This window comes from Sciurus carolinensis, chromosome 2, assembly GCF_902686445.1.
Source record: "Sciurus carolinensis chromosome 2, mSciCar1.2, whole genome shotgun sequence".
Classification (NCBI taxonomy): Eukaryota; Metazoa; Chordata; class Mammalia; order Rodentia; family Sciuridae; genus Sciurus; species Sciurus carolinensis.
In genome coordinates, this window is record NC_062214.1 from 67,324,553 (window position 1) to 67,340,030 (window position 15,478).

The 15,478-nt window shown below is 33.0% G+C and overlaps 1 protein-coding gene across 9 annotated transcripts in view; it reads left to right on the top strand.

Moving 5' to 3' along the window:
- Positions 1-15,478, top strand: part of Mef2a (myocyte enhancer factor 2A) — a 154,167-nt gene that overhangs the window by 106,460 nt on the left and 32,229 nt on the right. For 3 of the 9 annotated variants that reach the window (XM_047542248.1, XM_047542247.1, XM_047542251.1), the window contains 3 exons: positions 9,694-9,843; positions 11,975-12,194; positions 13,048-13,107. In XM_047542248.1, the coding sequence (XP_047398204.1) occupies positions 9,694-9,843; positions 11,975-12,194; positions 13,048-13,107 (430 nt within the window). Of the gene's footprint in view, positions 1-9,496; positions 9,629-9,693; positions 9,844-11,974; positions 12,195-13,047; positions 13,108-15,478 lie in introns of all 9 variants that reach the window. The other 6 variants (XM_047542250.1, XM_047542254.1, XM_047542255.1 and 3 more) reach the window with 3 other exon arrangements.

Consider the following 15,478-nt stretch of genomic DNA (forward strand, 5'->3'; position numbering starts at 1 on the left):
GAAAACCAGGGCCCCAAAACTGTTGAAACTGAAGGAGGTAGTGGAGGAGCTATTACCATACTTCAGGGTCTTTGCAGTCAAACCTAGGATCATAGAACTGAATAAGACCTTAGAATTCAAAGAAGCCAGAGCCTACACAACACATATTTCTCACTGAAGAAGATGTGGAGAGGATCATGGAAGAACTGGGGAAAAACTACAAAGACAGGTTTCTGACCACAAACATGATAAATGTTATCTGTTCTCAGTGGTTGAAGTTGTTCCAGATCATAGTGCTCCTATCTGTTCTCCTTCTGGTTTGTTGATTGTTTGAAGCAGTCTGTTGACTGGGTTTCACTAACATTGTAGTGGAAAGAGCATTAGTTTAAACATCAGAAAATTTGGATTCTAGTTCCAGTTCTGTTACTTCATAGCTATATGATGAGGTAGGATATGGAATGAGTACTTGAATCTCTCTTAACTTGAATATTCTCTTCTATAAAGATAGGAGATGAACTACAGAATCAGAAAGGTGCCCATTTTCTATTCAACAAATATTTTAACAAAAAAAATTTTTTTTGGACACGAGTTAAATCTAGGGCCTCGAACATTGCTAGGCAAACAACTCTACCTCAACACTACATCCCCAGCCTTTTAAAAAAAAATCTTACTTAGATAGGTTTTCTTTAAGTTACCCAGGCTGGCCTTGAACTTGTGATCCTTCGGTCATAGCCTTCTGAGTAGCTGGAATTACAAGTATGCACCATTGTGCTCAGCTTTCACATACTTTTTTCAGCATATATAATTTCATTATTCTGCTATGCCTCAAAATATTTGTTCAGTGGACAGGTGGCCATAAAAATATAATTTTAGCAAAAACAATCAGAAAAAATAGGCTTATTTTCAGAGATAATAATTCGTGTTGTTAGATTTACCACAAAACTCCCAAGTCCAGATGACCTCATAGTAATTACTAGCAGTTTTTAAAGAAGAAGTAATGCCTGTATTTCACAAACTCTTCCAGAGAATAGCAAAAGAAGGATCTCTCCTTTCTTCATTTTATGAAGGTAGCCTAACTTTGGTAGTAGAACCAACTAAGAGAATACTAAAGAAAAAAATCAGAAGTTCATCACGCTGAACATAATGGAAAATTCTTAAGCAAAATATTAGTCCACTTCTTTGTGTTCACATTTTTTTAATGGAGGTATTTTTGTTTTCACAATAACTCATTTTCTCTGCTGCTTGGACACATGACTAGACTCTGTCAGCTTCCTTTATAGTTAAGAGTGACCATGTGACTGAGTTCTAGCTAAGTGAATGTGGGTGGAAATGATTTAGGCTACTTCTAGGCCTGACCTGTGAGCTATTTCCCACATGATCTTCGTACTTTCTCTTTGTTTGACAACCAGGTGTAAAGAATCCAGAAGGGAACTCAAAAGGTCCTGTATGTGACTAGATAGAGTTGGGAGTGTAGCTCAGTGGGAGAGAGTATACTTAGCATGTGTGAAGGCCAGGGTCCAATCCCTTACAGCCTCCTTTCACCCACAAAACAGAAAAAGAATCTGGGGCTCTGAATCTCACATAAATTTCTCTAAGAATAAGAAATGCCCTCATTGGGCTTTGTATAAACAAGAAATAAACTTTCATTGTGTAAAGCCACTGGGATTTATGGAATTTTTTTGTTAAAGCCTCTGTCATTACTTATGCTAATACAGAAATTAAATCCAGGATTATACAGAAGGGATAATAAATGTATCATGACTAATTTGGATTCATGCCAGGAATGTAGCATTATTCCATATTCATGAATTGTGAGTCTTAATATTATATATATCTGTGCTACATAAAGTTATCTGTATAGAGTCAGGGAATTGCCAGTCAGAATTCTAAGACATTAAAAAATCCTACTGATTCTGCAATTCAGCAGGAAAAGAGATGTGAAGATTTGCAGTAAGCATGTTAGAGTAATTTTAAAGCTATAGTAGCTAAGATACTTGACATTAGCACAATTACCAAATGCCAAACATACCAATGAACTAATAGCACAGAACCAGAACCATATAAAATTAATTAATATATGATGATGTGTTACCACAGACCAAAGAAGAAAGAACAAACTCCTGAAACAGTGGCACTAGGACAATTGAATATCTATATGAGAAAACCTATGAGATTGAATATATATCACATCCTATACTAAATTATCTCCAGCTAGTTTACAGACCTAAATGTGAAAGACAAAACATCAGAGCTATTTAGAGGATATGGGAGAATACTTTCATGATTCAGGTGGAGAAAGATTTCTTTTTAAGACATAAAAATCACTATTGTAAGGATAACAAAAAGTAAAAATGGATACGTTTGACTACATTAAAATTAACCTCCCTTCATCCAAAGATTAAAGTTTAAAAATGCCACAAACTGGGAAAATATTTTTATAATACATAAAATTAACTTAGGACCTATACTGACTACATTTAAAAAAAACCAACTCAGAAAACTGGGCAAAGTTCTTGAGCAACTGTTCTACAAAAGAGACTAAGTGGTCAATAGATATGAAATGTGTTGAATTTTGCTAGTAATCAGGGGAATGCAAATTGAGTATTCAGTAAAGGTAGAAATGTACACTCTGCTAGAACTATTTTAGTAACAGTTATCTATTACAGGATTGGTGTATTTTATGAACTAACAATTCCGTTCTTGAGAATTCACTGTAAAGAGTATTGTGTGCATATATGCAATAAACTATCTTCAAGTGTGCACTACAGCATTTTCATAATATTCCAAAGACTGAAGCAACTCCAATGTCTATCAGTAGTAGAATGGATGAAGTTTTATTTCTATATAAAACAATTCTTAGTGAAAATGAATAAGCTACAACTATGCAGCACTATCATGGATGATGTATAATGAAAGACCACACACAATATATTATTCTCTGTGGTTCTGTTTGCATATAGTCAGAATAGGCAAAACTAAATTATAATTTTAGGAATATATATCTATGTGGTAAACCTATAAAGACAATTCAGGAAATTGTCATCACAGAGTTAGTATACCTTTTTCCTATAAGAGGAGAGGAAAGGGTTGATTAGAGGAGATATAGGATTCTGGCTTTGGACTATTTTTTTACCTGATTGAAATGACTTGTTCACTTTATAATTATTTTTTGATTTTTTTGTGTACCTTTCTTTTATGCATGTTTCAAAATTTTTTAAAATTGTTTTTGTGTTTTCAGAATGACTAGAAAGAATAGTATCTACTTCAAAGTGGAAATAATTGTTAAAATGGGGTAAAAGGAGAACTTTTTCTCATTTAAAAAATGTTAGTCTAGTTTGAATTCTTTGGAAGTTAAAACATGTTACTCCTTTATTTACAAGTACTTAACTTTATTATGTGTTGGAGCTACCAATTATCCATTCAGCCATTATTTATGGGCATTTACTGCTCATCTGGCCTCAGAAAAATGAGGTTTAAGATACACAGTAAAATTGTGGATTGATTCATTTGGACTAGGTCCTTGCGCATTTAAAAACCATGCATATACACCTTTTGAGTACTTTTAATTATATAGTAAGTGCTGTAAGTGCTGCAATTCTGTTAGTTTAGAATGGAACTTGACAATTATTCTTATAAAATTTAGAATGTATTAGGGCTGGGGTTATTAACTAATTGGTAGAATGCTTTCCTATCACATTCAAGGCTCTGGGTTCAATCCCTCGACCATAATAAATAAGTTAAATAAACAAATAAATACAATTTAGCATATATTAAGAGTTTTGTCATTCTTTGTACATAGTGGTTAAAACTTCGGTCTTACCAGGTGCAGACTGTGATAAATAAGTATAAATTCTTGCATCAAAAATTTAATATAGACTCAAAATTTCAGAAGTACCATTTCCTTGGTATACTTATGAGTACTTAGAAACTCCTACATGGTTTAAATGTGGTTTAAACATGTTTAAAATGAAAGATATCCTGATTTGTTTACTCCGTAAACAGAGATTAGAGTAATACATGTATTTGTATGTATGTGCATATGTGTGTATAAACAAACACCAAAGATTATGGTAATTCATATTTTTTATACCTTTATCTTTTTATGTGATGCTGAAGATGGAACACAGGGCCTCACACATGCCAGGCAAGTGCTGTATCACTGAGCCACAACCCCAGTCCCAATAACTCATATATTTTTGTGTATATGCATATGTGCACTTATATAAAATACATATATGACTTCCATGGAAAATGAACATATCAAAAATTGTAACTATTTGCTGAATGTTTAACATGAGATTATAAGCTAAAAGAAACCCATTTTAAATGAACTGCTTCTGCCTAATTAATAATTCATCATTATATATGTTTGTTTAAGGTTATTATGTAAAAGAAAAATATGGGTGTACTTAGAAAAGTCTGAACAGCATTATTCTTGTATCCTTGAGTCTCTCTCTTTTCTCCTTTCTACCCTTATTTTATTCTTTCCATCTCAGTTTCACCAAGAGGTTTAGTATGTAGACTGAAAAATGAGAGGGAGACACACAGGGCCAAGCAGTACCATATACACAGAATTCTGCAAATGTTTCCTTGAACTTTGAAGGTAAGGTTGCTTATTCTCTATAAGGGAATAGAGAAACACATGCCTTTAAAGATCTTCATTCTGGCAGGTATCATTCTTTTATCAATAGTCTTTGACCAAAAGTCGTAAATAATTGTCACTTTCAGGTGTCAGACCCTTTTGGGTTCTAGGTTTTGGTGGCCCCGGCCAGACTTTCTGGGGAAATACATGATTTTGATGAGGATACTATTAATTTGTGACCTAAAGAATCACTGACAGTCTTCTTCATTAAGCTTCTTTGATTATAAGTGGTATAAACCAATTTGAAGTAGCTCAAGATAAAGGAGTAATTTATTAAAAGGATACAGGCATATGGCACTCAAAAACAGGAAAGAATATTTGGATTACTGAAGGCTTGACACCAGGAAATTCATCTTTGATGAAATCCATAGTCTTTGCTACCAAGGCTGGTTTGTAAGGTGACTCCTAAAGGCATAACTGATGGTTTTCATGTAAAAATGAATCAAACAGATTAACAATTTAAAAATATTGAAATGAATTTATAGAGACAAATTTGGTCATTTTCCACAGGGTGATTGATAATCCATGGTATTTCACAGGAAACAATTTCTATGGACAAAAACTATTTGCGTGAACTATCCATTTTCTTGCAAGTCAACTAATATCTATCATTAAAGAGTTGTAAAATAGCCTAGTCAAAGTAACAAAGGTAACTGTAATCTGAATAGGGGCAGGGGGAATCTAGATAGAATACTCACTAAATTTCATGTTTTCACTGTTTTTCCTTAAATTGGTATGGAAATTTTAAACTCAAGATCTTCCAATACATTTACTGAACTGTCACTCGGTAGCTAATAAGTATGTATGATAACTGTGTGTTCTTAAAAAAAAAAAAAGTATATTTTAAAAAAGAAATTACTGTTGTTTCAAAAAAATCTCCCAACTTTAGAGGTCTTTGATTTGCAGAGAGAAGATTTTAAGCCTCTTTATGTTGGTAAAACTGGTTTGTTCAATACAAAAAGCAAACAAGAACCCTCTTTTTAAAATTTAATTTGGACCTTTTAGATTTGACTGTCAGATCGAAAATGAACAGGCCACAAAGATTTTTAATTTGTTAATTACTGTGGGACCTGAAAAAATGTTACAGTTGGTTAACAGGTGAATCCGAAGATCAAATATATAAAACCATCAAGAAAACCAAATAAGGGCTGGGGAGATAGTTCAGTTGGTAGAGTGCTTGCCTCTCAAGTGCAAGGCCCTAGGTTCAATCCCCAGTACTGCAAACAAAAACAAAACAAAACAAAAAAGCCAAATTGGCTTCATAGATGCAAAAACTAGCTGTTCCACAGTGGGGAAAAGAAATGCATTGAACCTCTGTGGACAAAAATAATTTGCATATCATAACACAGATTATTTGCATTCTGTCTAAACAAAGTTGTAAAATAGTTTAATGACAAGGCAAGAACTCCATAGAGTCAGATAACTTTGTGCTAGACAATGCATAGTTTTCCATTAAAGATACCTCTTTTTTTATTTTTTATTTTTTTTTCCTTTTTGGTCCATTTGAAAATATTTTACAATTTTTCTTCACATAACTAATGTTGAAAGGTAAATGTTGACTAAGGACGTAAACTTATTTAAATTGGACATTTTGTACCACATTAATGACAGCATGCAGAATGTATCTGAATTGACCTAAATTGCTAAAAGAAAAACCATTAAAATCCCAATTCAATTTAACTTTATTGGTGACAGCTATAAAAAGTTTTTTAGAAGCCCTTAACTGACCCTCCAAAAATAAAATTTGTCTTCTATAGAAAAGGATTGAAGAAAAATTTATGTGCATTAGTTTTTGGATTCCATTTAACCTTGCCAATTAGAACCTTTAAACATATTTGGAACACTGACATTACGAGTATAAAACATTGTGTCAAGTCAGCTTGAATTGATTAATAACAATTGCTCATCAAATGATCACTTTAGCAGTGTGTAATACAGATTTCAGAACAGTTACTAAAGGAAAGCAACTGTGATATATCTACTTAAGTATACACCACTGAAATTTGAAATTATTTGGCACAATGGAGTTTTCCCCTTAAATTTGCCGTAATGACACTGAAATACTATCAGTCACATTTACAAGAAATAGTTTCTTGAAGTTACGTTTACTTTAGGATGGAAGATGATAATTATCAGCAATAGCCAAAGACAGTGCATAGTACTAGTATTCTTAATGAATCTTTTCCCCATTTATAAGCAGATTCCCTGTAGTGGGAACCTTTCAGACTAAGTTTTAATTGAGCAAATGTTTTTATTGTGAGTAACTTAAAGTGTATGCAAAACTGAAGCTGTTCTGTTTCTTGCGTTCTTCGCCTGGCCTTGTTAATAGATTACAGCATTCCACTTGTTAGTACCAGTGACACAGGAGAAACTTTTACTATAATGCTATTTGGTAATGATAAAGAAGACAGAAAAAGTCTTTTTATGGTAGTTAGGTCCTCAAAACAACACTTCATGTTTGGTGATAAGGAGACACAAGTTGGCTGTCAAACAGAGGTACATGAGCTTGTTATCTTCAGAGCTGATAGTGCCTCTTAAATTCCCTGGCTGTGACAGGAACCCATCTGAAGTGAAGGCTTGCAGAGCTGCTGATACCAGAGTACTTTCTTTCCTCATAAGTGGAGTTAGCCTTACTCTTAGAGAATAAAAATTTCACAGTTTTTCTTTTAAAAAACAAATGATGTATTCTTTTTTCTTCTGTAGATTAAAAAATATTTAAAGAGATACATACTCGGTGATTGCTGTTTGTGGAGAGTTCAGTGATAAACATTTCAGTATACCAAGAGGGATGAGACTGAGTTAACTAGTCTTTTGAGATATGTGAAAATTAAGAAACAAATATTCAAAGATTTAGGGCTAGAATAAATCATTCTTTTTATGATAAGATCTATGTATAGGTATTTGCTATGTTTGTTCTGTTTCTAGAGCTGTATAGGTTATAAGTAAGTTCATATGTTATTCATTATTCTAAGTGTTAACATTTTCTCTGCTGATAGCAGCTTGCAGAAATTTGGCAAGTAAAATTTGCTACCAAGGATGGTGCGGGGTAAAATCTCCATCCCTTAGTGTTCTGAACAGCAAAACCTTTTATGGTTAAGTAAACATAAATGTCCTTGTTAATTAGTTAGATTCATAGACCTTAGTGCCATAGGGCAGATATTAGGAAAATAGATGTAGTGTTTACTCTGTGTTCTTGTTTAGTGATTGTGTTTCAATAAGAGCTTCAGGCATTGGGTGGTACATTCCAAGAAATTTGAGAAACTAACGTATCTATAGTAATTATTGCTTATGATTTTCTTTAAGTGTGCAAACATTAAAAAAAATGAATCAAATTTTAAAATAATTTTGCTTTGGAAAAACTAAGAAAAATTCTTAAATCTTTACTGTGTTTACATTCTAGTTTCTTAAGATGAAAAGGAGCAAAATAAACAACTATAATTGCAAGTCAAGTTTTCAAGGATACTAATATGTATTATGAATTAATTTAAAACATATTCTGTCTAATGTGAATAATTTGCTGTGAACTCTTCTAGAACTAGTTTATCAATCAAACTTTACTTCCTAATTAAACTCTTTTAGGTAGGTCTCCTTAGAAAATTTTAACTTCTTAATACTTCTTTGTAGTTGGTTGGAAAATCAACAGTCTCAAAACTATTTAAGTTGTTGAACCCAGTAATTCTACCTTAAACTAGCACCTATGATGATTTTTAAAATTAGACATAATGTAAATGAATATTTCATAGATCTTCAAGTCCTTGATTTTTAATTCTTTTAAATACTAGACAAGTTGTTTCTTGGTGACTTTAAAGAAATAGAAATCAGAACTAACCATCCGATGTACTTGTACCCTGATGTCAAAACAAAACCCAAAAAAATGTCAATGTGATCCAGGGGAAGCTTTAATGACACTCTAGAAAATTCTCAAGTCTCTTCAGTGGATTAAATCAATCCAAGAAGGAACTCTGTAGAAAGAGCTAGTAAAAGAGAAAGGGGATGCATTCCAAATAACCATGGAATACAAATTTTTAAAATATGTGAAGTCACTAGTATATACATTCTTCATACAAAAGAGTCATAACTGGCATATTAGATTTGAGCTTTTATTTTTTATTTTTATTTTTTGGTACTGGTGATTGAACTCAGGGACACTTGACCATTGAGCCACATCCCCAGCCCTAATTTTTGTATTTTTATTTAGAGGTAGGATCTCACTGAGTTGGTTAGTGCCCCGCCATTGCTGAGGCTAGCTTTAAACTCCAAATCCTCCTGTCTCAGCCTCCTGAGCTGCTGGGATTACAGGCATGTGTCACCTCACCTGGCAGATTTGAGCTTTTATATTTCAGGATTATGTGGAAAAATTATAATATTTGAGAACAAATTAGAAATGAAATCATTGAGATTTTGGACTAATTTCTAGTGAATGGGATAAATTCTCATTGGCAGAAAGGAATGTCAGTAGAAAAAGTTGCTGAAATGCCCAGTGCACTATAACTTCTCAAAGCATCATTTTGGTAGATTTCTAATTTATTTCTTGCATAAATTGGCCCTAGCAGCTAAGTGCACAGGCTGTAATCAGAGTCTAGTTGTTAACTGTCAGAACATTATGGAAATTATATTCTATAAGAAATTCTAAAAGGAAGAATACAAACAAGTCAGTATTCCTTTTCTTTTAATGTACAATAGAATTAATTTATGTATGTCTTAGGTTTATCTTACCTGAAGAATTAATACTTTTGTGATCATTTGAAAACTATTTCAGTGGCTCTTAAATAGTTCAATTCATTCAATCTGTGCTCTCTTAATTAATTATACAAAAAAAAAAAACTCATGGAAAGTTAGCATTATTTGTGTGTGAATTTTCCAATTGTATTTCAGACTTTAAGAAAAAAAGGCCTTAATGGTTGTGAGAGCCCTGATGCTGACGATTACTTTGAGCACAGTCCACTCTCGGAGGACAGATTCAGCAAACTAAATGAAGATAGTGATTTTATTTTCAAACGAGGCCCTGTAAGTACTTTCACTTTACCTCTACTTTTTATTTGTTGATCCTTTTTGTTAACTTCATTATTTAGGCTCTGAACAAGAAGGAACACAGAGGGTGCGACAGCCCAGACCCTGATACTTCATATGTGCTAACTCCACATACAGAAGAAAAATATAAAAAAATTAATGAGGAATTTGATAATATGATGCGGAATCATAAAATCGCAGTGAGTACGAAAGTATGGTTTGTGCTTTTATCTTATGCATGAAGAGATTGATCCTACATCTTAGTTATTTTTACAGTGAGTTATGACAGTAGATAGAAAGGGAAAACAAAGCATTTTATTAACTTTTTGGTTCCATAAAACTTTAAAATTGCTGAAATGTTAAAATAGTTTATGTGCAACATCTTAAAAGTAGAAGTGAAAACATTCTAATACAGGGTTTGCTACTTACATGCCTTATATCTTTAGATGGGCACCTAAATGTCCTGAATTCTGCTTTCTTAATCTATAAAGTGAGGGACTTTGCTCATAATTTTAAGATCCCTTCCACTTCTAAAATTTGATGATTTTTAATAAGAAATATATAAGACTTTCTTCTCTTTCCTATGACTTAAAACATATATACATATGTACATATACATATTTGTAAAATATGTGAAATATACATAAAACCTGTGTGCTAAAATAGATCTTGAGAATGCCAGATATTTATAAATTTTTTAAAAAATTGTTTTATATAGTTGTTTTAATATTAGTAGAGCTGAGTTTACTATTTGGCACTTGGTAAATGTCTCAAAAGCACTTGGCATAGATACCTTCAAATTCCTGTCAGTACTGATTCTGGTAATAAGGATGAGAGGCCTGGATTAATTTAAGTTAAGGAAGCAATGTTCTTAAACTGGTTGTAAAACAAATAGTCACTTTAAAATTTTTCTGTGCTTGTGTATCTAACCATAGTGAAACAGTACATTTTGAGCTTATGCTCCTGGACTTAATAGTTCTTCAGAGTTCTTCTCACTGAAAGCTCCATTAGTGAGAGCTACTTAAGATTATTATTCTGGATCTAATTTTCTAATTCGATATATGAGAGTGTAGCCTTCATGAGACAAATGGTTCCATACCTGATATTTATTTCATTGTCAGAAAGAATTCTCTTTAAACAGTGCCCTAAAGTATACCTCATAGATCGTTTCTTCAAAGTAGTCCTATAAGATTAAGCTCATGAAAAATAACTTCAAGGAGGTATTTTGGGGCTAATGCCAGTATTCTTAAAACAACACCAAACAGAGAATCTTCTGATCTCATAGAGAAGATGATATTCTTGCAGTTAACATTAAACTGCAAAAATATTGTACAAAATTGTTTTACTTTTGAAAAATATTACTCATTGTTTTCTATTTGTTGATAAATTATTACAATTTTTCCACCTGAAATTATTGAATAGAGTACATAAGCAACTTATGTTCTTCTAACTTTGAATTAGCAGTGTTACCTTACTTTGCAAATCACTGTTTTAAAATGAAAGGAAAGGAAAAGCACCCCTCCTTCACTTTAAATTATAAAGACGACTTATTTATTGCAGTCAATAGTATATTGCAAATGGTTTGTAGAAGAAATGGAAGAAGAAAATAGAAAATATCCTTATAAAGGGACATGGAATAATTTGGTGGAATGAAAGATGGCTTTTATAATATTGTAATTTAATCGTTGTACAACTTAAGGGAAATACCAAAAATATCATTAGTGTCTTATCAGTAATTAATTTTGTTGCTTAGATTGTTTCTTTGCATTTTCATTACACTCAGATTTCATTGTTATGTATTATAATTATTTGTTTTTTCTTTAATTTTGCCCATTATGAATGACCATCAATCAAATCAGAATGGGGCCTAATTTTAATGTCCCAGAATTAATGTATTAAATTAATAATTATGTGTACACACTTGTTCCCTTTTGATATATTTGGAATCTCTCAATAGGAATATAATGATACTAACCAGTTTTATCAAAGTGCTAATTAGTGCTTTCTTAGTAATAGTGATAAATTTTATAATGTCTGAATACAGCAATAATACTTGAATATCAGGTTTTAACCTGTAATTTTCATCTCTATGAATATTCAAACTATAGAATATATACATTATAGTATGCATTAATATATAAAATATTGAAAATGTTCATGTCAAATGTATTCACATTCAAATATAATTCTAAAGAAAATAACTTTAAATCTGCAAATTAAGAATCTGTTCCCATACTCTACTTGTAATCATTTGAGTTACCCTGTCCAATTAAAGTTCCTAAGTTACTTAATGTAGGTGAAAATGAAACTAACAGTTTTCTCTTTTTTGTTTTCTATTTACAGCCTGGTTTGCCACCTCAGAACTTCTCAATGTCTGTCACAGTCCCTGTGACCAGTCCTAATGCTTTATCATACACTAACCCAGGGAGTTCACTTGTGTCGCCATCTTTGGCAGCCAGCTCATCATTAGCAGATTCAAGCATGCTTTCTCCACCTCCAGCTACATTACATAGAAATGTATCCCCAGGAGCTCCTCAGAGACCACCAAGTACTGGCAATGCAAGTATGTAGTGACACCTGTTCTGCTAGTTCTTTAACAAAGAAGATAAAAAACTAGTTGCTAACATAGGAAGTTTCTTATTTTGCTAGTCTTAATTTTATTGTCTAAATGAGCAGGAGTCACTTGCTACATAATTGAATCCATCTGAAGTATTTTTTTGAACATCTACCATGGGACTAACGACTGTGAGACTATTTTGTGAGGCAAAGTAAAACAACATAGAGAACCTACCATGTACACATGTTCCTTAATCATGAGAATATTTTAACAGGCAGAACATTTAATTAGGATATCATGAGCAAAGATTTAAAGTTGAGTGTGAGCTATCATGCTAGAAATTCACAGAATAAACTTACCTGATGAGAGTTAATGGGGTTTTTTGCAACTTTTCCTGCCTGATTTGTTAAATAAGCAGAAGTTTGCAGTGTATATGCTTCATGAGCCTGTGTGATTCAATGTTTCCTGTCCCTTAAATCCTAGATTTGGTGATATTCCATATGCACTGTCCCTATTCTTATTTATATATAGTATTTGGTATTGATAACACAGAAAGGCAAAACCCATCCAGAGCTTACTAGGTAAATTCCTTTGTGGGGGTACACACACACACACACACACACACACGTGTAGTAATATGTTACAAATGTAGTTTATACTTATACACTGTGTGAGTGTGTACATATGTTCATCAATATATCAAATCACACATTAATACCAACTTCAGACTGGGCTAGTTTTTATTTTGATAAAATAAAAATTGTTTTTTAGAAATGGAGTGAGAGTTAACTTCTGTTTGGTTCATAGTCATATAAGGAGAGCTAATTCATATTCATTCTCTGCCCTTCTTACCTCTTAGGTGGGATGTTGAGCACTACAGACCTCACAGTGCCAAATGGAGCTGGGAGCAGCCCAGTGGGTGAGTGAATTCCTACTGTTTAACTTTGTAGGCATTTGTCTTATTTGAGATGTAAGGAACGTTGTCCCTGAAATTAGACCTCTACCTTCTAAGGGATACTTAGTTAATACATAACATTTTTCCTGAATACACCTGTTTTATTCTTTACAGTTACTCTTCATTCATTATTTATTGAGTGCTTCCTCCATGACAGGGAAAACTAGATTGCCTTACTGTAGTATGTTGATTTTAAGTCCCTTGGGTATAAACTGTAGAGTAGGATAACTGGTCAAATGGTGGTTCCATTCCAAGTTTTCTAAGGAATCTCTGTACTGCTTTCCAGAGTGGTTGCACCAATTTGCAGTCCCACCAGCAATGTATAAGTGAACCTTTTCCCCCACATCCTTGCCAACATTTATCATGCTTATAGTTTTGATAATTACCAGTCTGACTCAAGTGAGATGGAATCTCTGTAGTTTTGATTTGCATTTCTGTAATTGCTAGAGATATTGAACATTTTTTCATATATGTTTTGACCATTCATTCATATTTCTTCTTAAGTGAAGTGCCTCTTTAGTTCTTTAGCCCATTTATTGATTGGTCATTTGTTTTTGTTTTTTTGCTGTTAAGATTTTGAGATTTTTGTAATCTTGAAGATTAATGCTCTATCTGAGGCGCTGATGATAAAGATTTTACTCCCATTCTGTAGGCTTTCTGTTCATATTCTTGATTGTTTCCTTTGCTGTGAAGAAGCTTTTTAGTTTGATACCTTCCCATTTGTTGATTCTTGATTTTAATTCTTGCTGGGCATGGTGGCACATGCCTATAATCCCAGCGGCTTGGGAGGCTAAGGCAAGAGGATCGTGACTGCAAAGCCAGCCTCATCAACTTAGCGAGGCTTTAAGCCACTCACTAAGACCCTCTCTCTAAATAAAATACAAAAACAGGCTGGGGATGTGGCCCAGTGGTTAAGTGCCCCTGGGTTCAATCCAATCCCTAGTCCAAAAAAAATAAAAAGATTTTACTTCTTGTGCTTGAAGAGTCTTATTGAGGAAGTCAGTTCCTGAACCAACATGGTGGAGAGTCAGGCCTACCTTTTCTTCCTTTAGGTGCAAGGTCTCTGGTCTAATGCCTAGGGCCTTGATCCACTTTGTTTTGTTCAGGGGGAGAGCTTAGGGGTTCACTTTCATTCTACTACATAATTGGATTTTGAATGGATAAAGAAAATGTGGTATATATGCACAATGGAATATTACTTAGCCATAAATAAGAATGAAATTATTGCATTTGCCAGTAAATGGATGGAACTGGAGAATATAATGCTAAGTGAAATAAGCCAGTCCCAAAAAACCAAAGACAGAATGTACTCTCCGATATGTGGATGCTAACCCACACAAGGGAGGAGAAGAATAGAAGTTCATTGTATTAGACAAAGGGGAATGAAGGGAAGGGTTGTGGTATAGGAATAGGAAAGATAGTAGAATAAATTGGACATAACTTTCCTGTCCTTATACATGAATACATGACCACTGTAACTTCATATTGTTTACAACCACAATAATGGGATCCTACTTGGAACAAGTTATATTTATTCTTTGTATGTATAATATGTCAAAATACACTCTACTGTCATCTGTATCTAGAAAGAACAAATTAAAAAAGAGAGACTAGATTGCCTTAGTGCAACATCTACATCAAGACAGTTTTTTAAGAAGCTACTTTCTATATCTTCTATCCTCACCAAAGTTAGACTATTAGTGACTTGCTCTTTTCTTACAACAATTCCTTATAAAATGTTTTCAGAGAGATTGGAATGCAACAAAATGGTGGGCCTACTTATAGAGATGGAAGCAGAACTGAGAGATTTGTCTCAAGGATCTGCTTTGATGGTAACATGTAGAAAATTCACCTTTGGCACAATTGCAGCTAAATAGATTTTTTTTTACTTTGGGGTTTCTCCCAAGATGACTAGCAGTTTAAATACACATCATAAATGTGTCTGCCCAACCCTGACATGCTGATAAAATACATTAAGATCTTAATATTATAAAAGTATAGTATATATGCAAAGAAGTTATAAGAATAAGTGTAGCCCTTTGGATTTTTCTTCATACTAAGTCTTCTTAATATGTGATAATCATAATTGCCATTTTTATCTGAAAGCAAGGTAGGAATTTACTCCTTCCTTAGATATTATATGTCTTAGAGACATCTGAAAACAGGTCACTTATAGGAAACAACTATCAAATATTTATTCCACAAGAACATGAAGAGCCTGTACCTTAAGGAAATTAGGTGGATAACTAAATTACTTAAAAAATGAGAAAGAAATAAACACACATTATTGAGTGAGACAAGTTATAAAATGTATAATGACTTTAATGTAGGAATT